The sequence below is a fragment of the Oncorhynchus kisutch genome, linkage group LG4, assembly GCF_002021735.2.
Source record: "Oncorhynchus kisutch isolate 150728-3 linkage group LG4, Okis_V2, whole genome shotgun sequence".
NCBI classification, from domain to species: domain Eukaryota; kingdom Metazoa; phylum Chordata; class Actinopteri; order Salmoniformes; family Salmonidae; genus Oncorhynchus; species Oncorhynchus kisutch.
The window spans coordinates 81,804,464-81,819,819 of NC_034177.2; the positions used below are offsets into that span (position 1 = coordinate 81,804,464).

General features: G+C 45.5%; 1 protein-coding gene across 1 annotated transcript; it reads right to left on the reverse strand.

Moving 5' to 3' along the window:
• Window positions 1–8,662: 8,662 nt before the first annotated feature.
• On the reverse strand, window positions 8,663–14,984 carry LOC109890067 (graves disease carrier protein-like). Its single transcript, XM_031823792.1, has 6 exons — window positions 14,922–14,984; window positions 14,532–14,653; window positions 14,337–14,403; window positions 13,983–14,107; window positions 11,443–11,541; window positions 8,663–10,830 (listed from the first exon to the last, which is right to left on the reverse strand). Exons 1-5 carry the CDS (start codon window positions 14,926–14,928, stop codon window positions 11,458–11,460), a joined length of 405 nt encoding a protein of 134 aa, XP_031679652.1. The 5' UTR covers window positions 14,929–14,984; the 3' UTR covers window positions 8,663–10,830; window positions 11,443–11,457.
• Window positions 14,985–15,356: the final 372 nt, after the last annotated feature.

The window sequence follows — 15,356 nt, forward strand, 5'->3', positions numbered from 1 at the left end:
CCTCTCTCTCTCCCCCTCCTCTCTCCCTCCCCTCCTCTCTCTCCCCCTTCTCTCTCTCTCCCCTTCTCTCTCTCTCTCTCCCTTATTTCTCTCTCCCCTCCTCTCTCTCTCTCTCCCCCCTCCTCTCTCCCTCCCTCTGTCCCCTCCTCTCTCTCTCTCTCCCTTATTTCTCTCTCCCCTCCTCTCTCTCTCCCCCTTCTCTCTCTCTCCCCCCTTCTCTCTCTCTCCCCCTTATTTCTCTCTCCCCCTCTCTCTCTCTTAGGTGAGGTGAGTCCAGAAGAACAACATTCCAGGTGTAAAATGTTGGTAGGGCTTCTATCCCATGATGTATTTTCCTCAATTGTATTGAGGTCCCCGAATTTCACTGCTATATAGAATGATTGGAGTTACGACATAGTCAAATAATTTAAGTTTAATTCTAATTGGGGGTTAATTTATACAGGGTCTTTCTAATGGCTAAATATGCTCTGCATGTTTTATCTGTTAGAGACATTATGGCCATGTCAAACTGCTCAGTATAACTTCTAGTCAGACCAAGGTAAATATAGTTGGTGGTTCAGGGTTTTCCCTCCTAGGGTGAAATGGTATCTACTTTCTTGAGAATGGTATTTATACTGATCAAAAATATAAATGCAACATGCAACAATTTCAACGATTTTACTGATTTAAAGTTCATATAAATAAATCAGTCAATTGAAATAAATTATTTAGGCCCGAATCTATGGATTTCACATGACTGGGAAGGGGCACAGTCATGGGTGGGCCTAACGATTTTCCCCCCAGAAAAGGTCTTCATTCCAGACAGAAATATTCTTCAGTTTCATCAGCTGTCAGTGTGGCTGGTCTCAGATGATACCAAAGATGAAGAAGCCGGAAGAGGAGGTTCTGGGCTGGCATTGTAACACGTGGTCATGGTAACACATGGTCTGCAGTTGTGAGGCCGGTTGAAAGTACAGCCAAATTGTCTGAAATGACTCTGGAGGTGGTTTATGGTAGAGAAATGAACACACCTAACTCTGGCAACAGCTCTGGTGGACATTCCTGCAGTCAGCATGCCAATTGAGTTTTGTGCGTATGTAACATTTCTGGGATCTTTTATTTCAGCTCATGAAACATTGGACCAACACTTTACATGTTGCGTTTATATTTTTGTTCAGTACATGTTCTTCTTTCTCTTGAGAAATCACAGGCAGTCTTGAAGCAATATTTAAGTTGTACTTAACCATAGGTCTAGGATCAGTTTACTCTATCCTCAACCCTAACACTCAACATTAGGAGGATGAAACAATAACTGGCAACTTTCTTCCTATTCCATAAGGAAACATCACAATTTATTTTAGCAAACAGTGGTCGTTGGCACTTTTGTGGTCAGTGGCACCTGTGAGTATCTTAAATAACCCCCCCCCTCATTTTTTTGTATAAGCACTGACTTTGCTGATAACTACTTTGAGGAAAAATGTACTTTCTATGAATGTGATATGTGGTTGTCTCACCCAGCTATCTGAAGGTGAATGCACTAACTGTAGTTCACTCTGGATACGAGCATCTGCTAAATGACTCAAATGTAAATATAATGGTTTCTGGCACCTGCTACGAGAAGTCGTAGCTGTATTGAAGTGGCGTGTTTTTAGGGAGTTCCAGATCTAACATAGCCTGGTCCCAGAAGAGATTGTGTCGTCTTGCCAATACAGCATTACCATAGGAGACAGCAGATTGAAGACCAGGTTAGGTTGAATATAGGAGGGGAAACAGGGTTCAAGGGGGCAGAGACAATGAATGCTCAGAAGGGTTGAGAGCAGGGCCTAGATTAACAATACTTTAAGAAATGTCTTAACTGCAATTTTTTCCTTAACTATAGACTTATGGAGAAAGTTAAGCAATGTTGATATTCCTCAAAAAGGTTATTGGAAATATTATTTCTTATGTTTCTCCTGAAGCCAAAAGTAAAGAAATTTGATTATTTGAAAATATAGCTTGTTCTTGGAAATGCTAAACCCTTGTCTTAAACTTGGGCAGTGTGAAAATAAGCCAATGAAAGCAATTGAACATGTTTTCATCTACAGTGAATACTCAGAAAGGTAGAGCGTAGCTCTCTAGCCATCCATTAATAGGCTACACATATTTAGCAGTCAAATCACGAGGTGACATCAGACAACAGTGGGCAGTGTAGCCTGGTTTCAAGAAAATATATGCAAATATGGATTCCAACTATTTCACTGCAGGGTACAGAAGGATGCACTAATATAGTTCCATAGTGAAGCAGGACTGTATGTGGTTTGGTCCTGGGGGGGGGGGGGTCCAGCTTTCAAAAACTCAGTCCGGCTTTCAACTTACTCTTGAGTAGAATGCATAAGGCGCCATTTCGAAATTGTGCCGTGCATCATCAGTATTCCTCTTGTCATGTCAGGTATTGCATATCTTAGAGAGCTATTTATAACAGAAATGTCCAGCTCAACTAGCCCATATCAGCTAACATTTTTTTAGCCCATAGAGTTTGTTGTAATGTTTGAGTCACTCAAATATCACATGAAGACAGACATGACAAAATGTGTAGAATTGCGGGAAATAAAGCGTAAATATGCTAAATGTTCTCTCCGGCAACAAGAGGGGTGTGAACAGTTTGTGTCAGTGTCAGTGTTCGTGCCAATAGAAATAGACAGGGGCCGCGAGATGTTCCCCAATGCTGGAAGGACGGCTTGAGTGAAAACGTTTGAGAACCCTAGAAAGTAATCTAAAGTCTTGTGTTGATTGGATTGGCAGATGGTCTCATAAAACCATACCCTAAATAAAAGCAGTGAATAGGGTCTGGGATTAAAGACTCTTTTGGTAACTTTAAAAAGGGAAATAAAATTGTTCCTGGGAGGGTCCTCTTCAACTCTCCCAACAGACATGCCAGAAGGTCATTGAAAGATTAGTGGAATCTGTGTGGGTAGCTGGACAGGTAGGATAACTGACAGTGAAGGTGAACAGGTGGTCACGTGTCAGGTGACAGAGGAATGGATGAGACTGAGGCAGGAATTCCTTTAACCATAAAGTGGTATATTTACTGAGTAGTCTGTGGACATTTCCACCTGACCTAATTAAAGCGCCCCTGGCCCAGCTGAGTAAATGGCAATGAATTAAAGGATTATTCCACCAACTCCATGGGCCTTTTCTACAGTCATGATTCTAAACCAAAAGTTAGCAGGCAAGACCTTTGCAGTAGTTTTAGTGAAGGCAGTTGAAGCAAACTAGTTACTTGTGAAATGGACTCAGTAAAAATACCCTCAGAGATCTCCATCTAGCTAGCTACTAGTTTGTGTCCGGGGGATGTGATGTGAGCAACCAGCAGATAAGGCATTGACCAAGTTCCTCTATGCCAAACTGAGGTTCAGTTACGTACAGAAGTGTTAAGCCGGAACAATGGCACATTAACGGAAGCAACCCGTTTGTCAAGAGACACTAGAGGAGGGTAAGCTGATCCTAGTTCAGTTAAAAGGCAACTTCTACCTCAAGCCACGTAGGAATGGAGAAGCAAAAAGAATATCTGGTTTACTCAGAGATGTTGTGCAGCAATCTAATCTCAAAGTCACAGACAGTAGTGTGTAAAGCACAGGGCAGGACCAACACCCACAGCGTCCTTCTCGGGAAACTGAAGTGGAGACTGAACCATAATAACAGGTTTAGCATATTATAGCAGGTTTTACATATTCAAAGGATATATTTATGTAACCTATTTGTTAAGATAACAATACATTTCTTACATGATGAGTAAACCACACCAATGTTACTGTAATTTCATTATTTCCAATATGTTTTCATTCATTGAATTCACTTAGTCTATTTAATGAGAATTTGCAAGATTCTTATTTGCATAAAATAGACGGAGACCAGTCTTATCAAAAATAGATAATAGTATTTATTCTCGGAGCGCGCTGCCATGTAACCACGAACAACAGTTTATATACAAAATATGACTTCATTGGTGAATGAATCTCTTCCTCCCGACCAAGACAAAGCAAGTTTAAAAGTTCATTCCGTCTCACTAGCGCACACACAGGACACACTATATAACTGAATTAACTCTTGACCCCTCACCATTATTGATCACCACTTAGCTGACAGTTCTAGTTAACAGAAAACCTAGGAATGCACTCACTGCCTTATCTAAAACACCCCAGAGGTAAATTTCATCTGTTCAACCATAGTTTAAAGACCTTTTCTCCTTACTTAAAAACCCTCACTCCTAATCTCCTCCAACCTGGCTGGAATGGTATTTATTTAAATGTAATTACCCCGTTTCAGGCTCCACAATCCCTCACTTATGAACTCATATTGTTAATCAGATATAATAAAACAGGGTATAGTTGACTTAGTTACAGTTTCATTTAAAATGGGGATATTGTTTGTCATTTATTCATAAAATTCCTAACAACCAACCAAATCATAAGTTCTGTATGAGAAATAACAGCCTTTAAAATGACTCAATAACATACAACATTTTAACACAATTCTGATATTTTATCATTTATAAAATCAGAACAAGAAACTGACAAGAATTGATGTATAAATAAAAATAAATAAACCATTCCTTCCCTGATATATTATTAGAATATCATCATTAAACATTGATCATAAATAAACGGATCTGAAGACGGGCTAGTTCTAGCCTGGTTACACAAGACATAACGCTGTACTCACCATTGTCCATACGGTAAGGTGAGCAGTGTTTATTTAGTCTGTTTTAACCAGGCTAGGATAGGTCATGTGTAGACTACTGTCAGGATATATTGAGCAGCAGTGAGTTGATATGTTCCCTTCTTTTCAATTCAGCAGGTAAACCGACATGTAAATTCCAATACTTGTCATTGCTTTTCAATGAGGGTCATTATAGAATTGGGATTTCAGTTTACTTCCTGAATTGGCTGAATTGAAATGGAATTGGCCCTAACTCTGAACCAAGTAATGATGTAAATGAAGATATACATGAACATTTGAGTTACAAGCATAGATCTTATGGACATTTGGCCCGTAGCGTTTCAAAAGCATAGTTTAGGTCTACAGAATAAACACATTAATACATTCAATGCAGACATCTCAGGTGCTCCACTTATCAATGCAACCAATCTCACCCTAAGTACATACATTAACTGAGACAATCATGTCTTAAACCCATGATAGGATTCACAAAACTGTTTCAACAAGGTCACATTCAGCAGGCACCTCAATGGGATGAAATGCTGTGAAACAGAAAATATGCTACCTCAATCTGTCATTTGCATTTGACAAAATGTTTTCCCCCACGTTTACACTGCTGAACATAACCCTGGTTTCAGTCGACTAAACACGGCTCTCAAGGGGCGCAGCGGTCTAAGGCAATGCATCTCAGTGCAGAGAGGTGTCACTACATTCCCTGGTTCGAATCCAGGCTGTATCACATCCGGCTGTAATTGGGAGTCCCATAGGGTAGCGCACAATTGGCCCAGCGTTGTCCAGGTTTGGCCGGGGTAGGCCGTAATTGTAAATAACAATTTGTCCTTAACCAACTTGCTAGTTAAATAAAGGTTAAATAAAAAAACGATTGCATAAAGTTTCCTAGCGCCAAAATAACACATCTTGTACAAAAGACCATAGAGAATAAAGTCTGAGCATCGATGAGATTGACTTAAGAGGTAAAGGCTAAGGGCTTAGCTACCATGCCATGGGTGGGCTGGGAGAAATCATTGGTAAACATTCCCTTAGGAGAGATGTGCATTGGGACAGTGGTAAACATTCCCATAGGAGAGATGTGCATTGGGACAGAGCATCAGTGCTCCAAAGAGAGTATGGCCTCATCTTTTTTATAGCCCTGTAACATACATGTAAGTCCTGTGTTGCTTGGCCTTGTAAGTCCTGTGTTGCTTGAACCAAATATCTCCAATTTGGACTCCAGACCAAAGGACACATTTCCACCAGTCCAATGTTCAATGCTCATATTTCTTGGCCCAAGCAAGTCTCTTCTTCTTATTGGTGTCCTTTACTAGTGGTTTCTTTCAGCAATTCAACCATGAAGGCCTGAATCACAGTCTCCTCTGAACAGTTGATGTTGAGATGTGTCTGTTACTTCAACTCTTGTGAAGCATTTATTTGGGCTGCAATTTCTGAGGCTGGTAACTCTAATGAACTTATCCTCTGCAGCAGAGGTAACTCTGGGTCTTACATTCCTGTGGTGGTCCTCATGAGAGCCAGTTTCATCATAGCGCTTGATGTTTTTTGCAACTTCACTTGAAGAAACATTTAAAGTTCTTGAAATGTTCTGTATTGACTGACCATGTCTTAAAGTAATGATGGACTGTCGTTTTTTCTCTTTGCTTATTTGAGCTGTTCTTGCCATAGCCCTATTTGGTAAAAGACCAAGTCCATACTATCTTCTATATACCGCACCTACCATGTCACAATACAACTGATTGGCTCAAACACATTAAGAAGGAAAGAAATTCCACAAATGAACTTTTAACAAGGCACACCTGTTAATTGAAATGCATTCCAGGTGACTACCTCATGAAGCTGGTTGAGCGAATGCCAAGAGTGTGCAAAGCTGTCATCAAGGCAAAGGGTGGCTATTTGAAGAATCTCAAATATAAAATATATTTTGATTTGTTTACACTTGTTTGGTTACTACATGATTCCATGTGTGCTACATGATTCCACTGAGAACTACCCAGTGACACGAGCCTACCAGACAAGCAAAATAACACTGAAACATGCATGAGAGCATCAGCTGTTCCGGACGACTGTGTGATCACGCTCTCCGCAGCCGATGTGAGTAAAACCTTTAAACAGGTCAACATTCACAAGGCCAGATGGATACCAGGACTTGTACCCCTGAGCATGCGCTGACCAACTGGCAAGTCTTCACTGACATTTTCACTCTCCTTGTCTGAGTCTGTAATACCAACATGTTTCAAGCAGACCACCATAGTCCCTGTGCCAAAGAACACTAAGATAATCTGCCTAAATGACTACCAACCCATAGCACTCACGTCTGTAGCCATGAAGTGCTTTGAAAGGCTGGTCATGGCTCACATCAACACCATCATCCCAGAAACCCTAGACCCACTCCAATTTACATACCGCCCCAACAGATCCACAGATGATACAATTTATATTGCACTTCACACTGTCCTTTCCCACCTGGACCAAAGGAACACCTATGTGAGAAGGCTATTCATTGACTACAGCTCAGCGGTCAACACCATCATGCCCTCAAAGCTCATCACTAAGCTAAACACCTCCCTCTGCAACTGGATCCTGGGACTTCCTGACGGGCCGCCCCCAGGTGGGAAGGGTAGGTAACACATCCGCCACGCTGATCCTCAACACAGGGACCCCTCAGGAGTGCGTGCTCAGTCCACTCCTGTACTCTATGTTCACTCATGACTGCACGGCCAGGCACGACTCCAACACCATCATTAAGATTGCTGATGACACAACAAGTGGTAGGCCTGATCACCGACAACAACGAGACAGCCTATAGGGAGGAGGACAGAGACCTGACCATCTGGTGCAAGGACAACAACCTCTCCCTCAATGTGATCAAGACAAAAGGAGATGATTGTGGACTACAGGAAAAAGAGGACTGAGAATGCCCCCATTCTCATCGACGGGGCTGTAGTGGAACAGGTTGAAAGCTTCAAGTTCCTTGGCGTCCACATCACCAACAAACTAGAATGGTCCAAACACACCAAGACAGTCGTGAAGAGGACACGACAAAACCTATTCCCCCTCAGGACAATGAAAAGAATTTGCATGGGTCCTTAGATCCTCAAAAGGTTCTACAGCTGCACCATCGAGAGCATGACTGGTTGCATCACTGCCTGGTATGGCAACTGCAAGGCACTACAGAGGGTAGTGCATACGGCCCAGTACATCACTGAGGCCAAGCTTCCTGCTTTTCAGGACCTCTATACCAGGCGGTGTCAGAGGAAGGCCCTAACAACTAACTCCTGCCACCCTCGTCAGACTGTTCTCTCTGCTATCGCACGGCAAGCGGTACCAAAGCACCAAGTCTAGGTCCAAGAGGCTTCTAAACAGCTTCTCCTGAACAGCTAATCAAATGGTTACCCAGACTATTTGCATTGCCCCCCCCCCTACACTTCTGCTACTCCTAATAACATATTACCTCAATTACCTCGACACCGGTGCTCCCGCACATAGACTCTGTACCGGTACCCCCTGTATAAAGCCTCGCTATTGTTATTTACTGCTGCTCTTTAATGATTTGTTATTCTAATATCTTATTTTTTCTTAAAACTGTATTGTTGGTAAAGGGCTTGTAAGTAAAGCATTTCACTGTAAGGTCTATAGCAGTTGTATTCGGCGCATGAGACAAATAAAATTTGATTTGGTTATTTCATAGTTTTGACGTCTTCACTATGATTCTACAATGTAGAAAATAGTAAAAATAAAGAAAAACCCTTGAATGAGGAGGTGTTGTAAAACCTTTGACCGGTAGTGTATATATGATTCTCATGACTTCCTATTTCCTTACATCATTTGGCTTAACAAGATAAGAACAAGGCCCATATTCCCAAGGCACTCCAGTGTGGGGATCATCATGATAACAATGGACTGATAAGATTACAGAAACCTCTGTAGTGGGTATGAAGGCTTTGTACATAGTAACACAATAAAATAACAATAATGAGGCTATCGTTCCTTTAGTTTATTTAGCACATTTTCTCTTACTTTGTTAAAACCCTGCATTATTGGTTAAGGGCTTGTAAGTAAGCATTTAACGGTACGGCCTACACCTGTTTTATTCGGCGCATGTGATCAATACATTATTTAATTTTGATTCGGCATGGTAATGTAAAGTCCAGTTACATCCAGGGCAGGCTGTTGTTGTGGGTAAACATATTACGGACTCATTTCTGACCCCTTGTGGACAGAGTCATACTACACTATCATAAATAAACACAAAAGAGCCAAAGGAAAGGGGGATAACTAGCAGGTTGTACAACTGAATGTCTTCAACTGATATGTGTCTTCCGAATTCAACCCAACCCCTCTGAATCAGAGAGGTGCGGGGGGCAGCCTTAATAGACATCCACGTCTTCCAAGTGCAAGTTTCTTCCTGAAGTGCTTAACTCAGGTTTCCATTTGGGTGCTTCAAATTATATATGTATTTATTTATGCTAGTGTCTAGATCTCAGTAGCTGACAAACTCTTTCTACATACACCTGAACACAGGAAATGTAGACGGGGAGCAAATATAACATATGCTAGAACCACCGCCATCAGTCCATACATCAGTTCATGGTCCTCTTATAGGAACAATGTCAACACCAGTCTTCTGGTAGGTAAGTTTCCCAAAATTCCAACGTGTTCCATTTCCATCCTGTACCTGGGATGTCTGGGAAACCTGGGCATTTTGGAAAAGTTAAATTTTGTAACCCTAATGGATACTAGTCCCTTGGACTCTCTCATAGACACAAATCTCTATAAATTCTAAATCCTCCCGGTAGATACACAACATCATTAGAATGAGACATAACTGTTTCTGCACGCTACAATAGTAAATCACGGCCTCATTCCCTGAATCTAACATGCACCATAAACAAGAGACACACTACACACTGAAAGCTGAACGGATGCTTTAACACACACACACACACCACACACACACAACACTCCTACAGAGACACATCTGTTAAACTGCATGGGGTGAACAAATTAGAAAGCAAACCTGTTTCGATGTCAGACAGACAATAAGACTTTTTGGGGAGTATCAAAATAAAAAATAAATTATGTTCCGTTTTGAACAAACTGATGTGGGATTTTATCATTAGGATTCTATTAGACTTAGGCTGCTCAAAAAGTACAGTTCTGTGTTCAACACAAGCTTGGGGAGTGTTTCTTTATTCTCATAAAATGTTTGGTAGTTGAATCTGGACTCTTATAACTGACATACTACACATTTAAATCCTTGTCTCATTGATTATGTGTCTAGATTTGTACTCACAACAGTAGGTACATGAGGAAAAGAAGGCCTCCGATTGGATAAGCCAGATTGTCCGGTGTGACTTTCCCCTCCGTCATTGGCTGGGTGACTTCTTAGGGGCGGGTGGTGGGGTAGGATGGGGGAGCAGTGTACATAATTGGGTTTCCATGGCATTACCAACGAGTGTTGTTAGGGGTTCATTGCCCATAGCTGCCCGTCGAAGCAGAGGAAGCCATTGTCTATAGGTAGCCATGGCAATAGTTGCCGGGGTGTTGTCCAAAGCCAAGCCACAGGTTTGGCGGATGGTTTCAGCACAACATTATAGGCGCAGACACAGACATGGGCACTGGATTAGCACTGCCATGGGGCCCAGCGCCTAGCATTCCTCTGCTTTCCGACTGGGGTAAGCAGCTACTAGGCTGGGCTCCAGTGGCTGAGCCACAATGGCCGCCTCTGGTAGCAGGGGTCAACACCTCCGAATGGAAGCCGACTTCCTTAAAACTGAAAACGTTTACTAGGGCAAATAAACATATCTAATAGGCAATATTCCCTTAACATTTCAGAACATATAGCCCCAGAGAACGCTCTTGTCTGGGCTGTTTTGAAATAGACAGCTGCTAGGGATCTTTCTAAACCTTTCAGAACATATAGCCCCAGAGAACGTGCCTCGGTCCCGCTATGCAACGATGAAGGGTAGAGATGGATGGTGAGGGAGCAGCTAGTTGAGGTGGATGGTTTGCTTCTTCACCCCATAGGTGATAAAGGCCACAGCCTGTGAGGACACACAGCAGATGTAGTTGAGAGACAGGCCTCTGTACAGACCCTTCTTCACCCCATACTGACTGTATACAAGAGTCTTGGTCAGGGTACTGTAGAGGGAGACAAGTGGGAAGACAAAGTTATGCTTTATTTTACAGTGCTTAGCAGGAACGTATTTATCAATTACATTGTAATATGTTAATTACATGATAATAAAAGATAAAAATGAGTTAGAGATGTTTGGAACAGGTTATTCAGCCAGTGACAGTCTGTTTGGCTGGTTAATACAGACAGAGACATACACACAGGCTCGGGAATGACATCATCAGACACACAAGCCCTCATTGTATGGAGTAGAACATAGTAACTCAACAGTCTTACTCTAAGTGAGGAGATTGTCTAGTAAATCATGACGGAGTATCAGGTGCTGGAGTAATTCCACTGCCACGGTGCAACAGGGTGAACTGTGAAAGGCAGGCCTGGTATGCTGTAGTCTCCTTGAGGACCAACCATGTTCACTCATGACTGCACGGCAAGGCACGACTCAATAATACCCACACTCCACAAAACTCCTATTGCCAAGCGATTTTTCTAAGTATTCAAACAGGGTCCTTTTGCCTTTCAGATCGTAATACATTAGATTATATGTGCAGGGGTATATACTTTCAAAAAAAAATAAGAGCCCTGTGTTTGGAGAGGAAGGGTTAAATGGCGCCACTTACCGACATTTGTCAGATTCAGGAAGCACCACTCCTAACCGCATCCTTCTCCAGGCAACATCTAGAGGATAGCTGGGAGAGGAGATGGAGAAGAGGAGTACTCTGGACAGGTGACAGAGAAGAGGGGAACAGGGAGAGGAGACAAAGAAGAGGTGAACAGGTGAACAGGGAGTGGAGAAGAGAAGAAGGGAACAGGGAGAGGAGACGGAGAAGGGGGGAACAAGGAGAGGAGACGGAGAAGGGGGGGAACAAGGAGAGGAGACGGAGAAGGGGGGAACAAGGAGAGGAGACGGAGAAGGGGGGGAACAAGGAGAGGAGACGGAGAAGGGGGGGAACAAGGAGAGGAGACAGAGAAGGGGGGAACAGGGAGAGGAGACGGAGAAGAGGGGAACAGGGAGAGGAGACGGAGAAGAGGTGAACAGGGAGTGGAGAAGAGAAGAAGGGAACAGGGAGAGGAGACAGAGAAGGGGGGAACAGGGAGAGGAGACGGAGAAGGGTGGAACAAGGAGAGGAGACAGAGAAGGGGGGAACAGGGAGAGGAGACGGAGAAGAGGGGAACAGGGAGAGGAGACGGAGAAGAGGTGAACAGGGAGTGGAGAAGAGAAGAAGGGAACAGGGAGAGGAGACGGAGAAGGGGGGAACAAGGAGAGGAGACGGAGAAGGGGGGAACAGGGAGAGGAGAAGAGGGGAACAAGGAGAGGAGAAGAGAGGAACAAGGAGAGGAGAAGGAGAAGGGGGGAACAAGGAGAGGGGACGGAGAAGAGGGGAACAGGGAGAGGAGAAGAGAAGAAGGGAACAGGGAGAGGAGACGGAGACGGAGAAGGGGGGAACAAGGAGAGGTGACGGAGAAGGGGGGAACAAGGAGAGGAGACAGAGAAGGGGGGAACAGGGAGAGGAGACGGAGAAGAGGTGAACAGGGAGTGGAGAAGAGAAGAAGGGAACAGGGAGAGGAGACGGAGAAGGGGGGAACAGGGAGAGGAGAAGAGGGGAACAGGGGGAGGAGAAGAGGGGAACAGGGAGAGGAGAAGAGGGGAACAGGGAGAGGAGAAGAGGGGAACAGGTAGAGGAGAGGAGAAGAGAGGAACAGGGAGAGGAGAAGGAGAAGGGGGGAACAAGGAGAGGAGACGGAGAAGAGGGGAACAGGGAGTGGAGAAGAGAAGAAGGGAACAGGGAGAGGAGACGGAGAAGGGGGGAACAGGGAGAGGAGACGGAGAAGGGGGAAACGGGGAGAGGAGACGGAGAAGGGGGGAACGGGGAGAGGAGACGGAGAAGAAGGGAACAGGGAGAGGAGACGGAGAAGAGGTGAACAGGGAGAGGAGACAGAGAAGGGGGGAACAGGGAGAGGAGAAGAGGGGAACAGGGAGAGGAGACGGAGAAGGGGGGGAACAAGGAGAGGAGACAGAGAAGGGGGGAACAGGGAGAGGAGACGGAGAAGAGGTGAACAGGGAGTGGAGAAGAGAAGAAGGGAACAGGGAGAGGAGACGGAGAAGGGGGGAACAGGGAGAGGAGACAGAGAAGGGGGGAACAGGGAGAGGAGAAGAGGGGAACAGGGAGAGGAGACGGAGAAGGGGGGAACAAGGAGAGGTGACGGAGAAGAGGTGAACAGGGAGTGGAGAAGAGAAGGGGGGAACAGGGAGAGGAGAAGAGGGGAACAGGGAGAGGAGACGGAGAAGGGGGGAACAGGGAGAGGAGACGGAGAAGGGGGGAACAAGGAGAGGAGACGGAGAAGGGGGGGAACAGGGAGAGGAGACGGAGAAGGGGGGAACAGGGAGAGGAGACGGAGAAGGGGGGAACAGGGAGAGGAGACGGAGAAGAGGGGAACAGGGAGAGGAGACGGAGAAGAGGGGAACAGGGAGAGGAGACGGAGAAGGGGGGAACGGGGAGAGGAGAAGAGGGGAACAGGGAGAGGAGAAGAGAAGAACAGGGAGAAGAGAAGAGAAGGGGGGAACAGGGAGAGGAGAAGAGAAGAGGGGAACAGGGAGAGGAGAAGAGAAGAAGGGAACAGGGAGAGGAGACGGAGGGAACAGGGAGAGGAGACGGAGAAGGGGGGAACAGGGAGAGGAGACGGAGAAGGGGGGAACAGGGAGAGGAGAAGAGGGGAACAGGGGGAGGAGAAGAGGGGAACAGGGAGAGGAGAAGAGGGGAACAGGGAGAGGAGAAGAGGGGAACAGGGAGAGGAGAAGAGGGGAACAGGGAGAGGAGAGGAGAAGAGAGGAACAGGGAGAGGAGAAGGAGAAGGGGGGAACAAGGAGAGGAGACGGAGAAGAGGGGAACAGGGAGTGGAGAAGAGAAGAAGGGAACAGGGAGAGGAGACGGAGAAGGGGGGAACGGGGAGAGGAGACGGAGAAGGGGGGAACGGGGAGAGGAGACGGAGAAGGGGGGAACGGGGAGAGGAGACGGAGAAGGGGGGAACAGGGAGAGGAGAAGAGGGGAACATGTAGAGGTAGAAGAAAGGAGGGGAACAGGGAGAAGAGAAGAGGGTAGGTCTTTAAAACCAATCAATCCATCAGTCAAACACACAATCAGTCAATCAATCAACCTACTATATGGTCTGTGGACAGCTCCGGCCACCCCTTCCACAGAGCAGGTTGACGTGGGTCTACAGCACCAGCACCTCTGGGTTGTCTGAGGACGGTCGTCCCAGTATCTCTGGTAATGAACAAGAACCCTGGAGGGAGGGAGGGAGGGAGGGAGGGAGGGAGGGAGGGAGGGAGGGAGGGAGGGAGGGAGGGAGGGAGGGAGGGAGGGAGGGAGGGAGGGAGGGAGGGAGGGAGGGAGGGAGGGAGGGAGGGAGGGAGGGAGGGAGGGAGGGAGGGAGAGCAGAGGAGGACAAAACAAATGAGGCCCACAATGAAGTGGACAAAAAGTTAGTCACAACACCGTGTGTGTGTGTTCACCTGCATATGGAGTCATGCCTATAAGGGTTGGGATCAATCCCTTGTAGAAGCCAGGGATGCCTCCTTCCTTTAAAAATTTAAAATAAACACCACCACTGAGAATCAGTTAATGAGAAACACAAACACAGGTAACAGGTTGAATGTGAAACTGAAAGACAAATAAAGGGATAGGTCAGAACAAATAAAATAGCATACCTTTAGGTACATGGTCTGGAAGGCATTTCTGATGCCCGTGTAGCGATGGTGTCCTTTCATCTGGTAAGCCAGACAGGCTCTGATCACGTCAAGAGGGTACGTACATATCACTGCTGTCATCCCTGAGAAATAATAACATGGTAAGATAAAATATACTAACCAACAACTGTTGATGTTTTGTTGAAACTATTGTTGTGGAAAAATAATCAGGAGTGAGGAAGTATCTTCTCTGCATTATACAAGCCTCCGTTTGTCTTTTCTGGATTCTCCCTCCCTGCCATGAAAGAGGCCCTTTCCACCACTGATCTTCTCTCACCTGCCATATCACCGACCACGGGCCTGTGGATGTGTCCAGAGACGCCCAGATGTTTACTGAGGATCTTCTCTCACCTACCATAGCACCGACCACGGGCCTGTGGATGTGTCCAGAGACGCCCAGCTGTTTACTGAGGATCTTCTCTCACCTACCATAGCACCGACCACGGGCCTGTGGATGTGTCCAGAGACGCCCAGCTGTTTACTGAGGATCTTCTTGTATTTGTCAAAGGCCATGAACTGGATAGCTCCGTAGGGGAATATCCTGACCATCATGGCCCCATTGCCTTTATAGAGCCCCAGGTAACCCTCCTTTCTTGGCACGACACGGAGAGTAGCTACCACACCTCGAGGAGAGAGAGTGAAGGAGAGAAATAAGCAAGAGATAATTGTGTGGAGGGATGTCATAGTTTAGTTTTCGCTGCAACTAGGTGGTAGAAGAAGGAAGACCAGTGTCAGATGTCCATGGGAGGGGTGATACATGAGTGACACTGACAAACCAACTGACAA

Coding starts and splice junctions, on each gene's coding strand:
- LOC109890067 (XM_031823792.1), bottom strand. Junction 14,108..14,336: donor AGGCATGACTCCATATGCAG/GTGAACACACAC, acceptor CCCTCCCTCCAG/GGTTCTTGTTCATTACCAGA. Junction 11,542..13,982: donor AGCTGTCCACAGACCATATA/GTAGGTTGATTG, acceptor TCACCTGTCCAG/AGTACTCCTCTTCTCCATCT.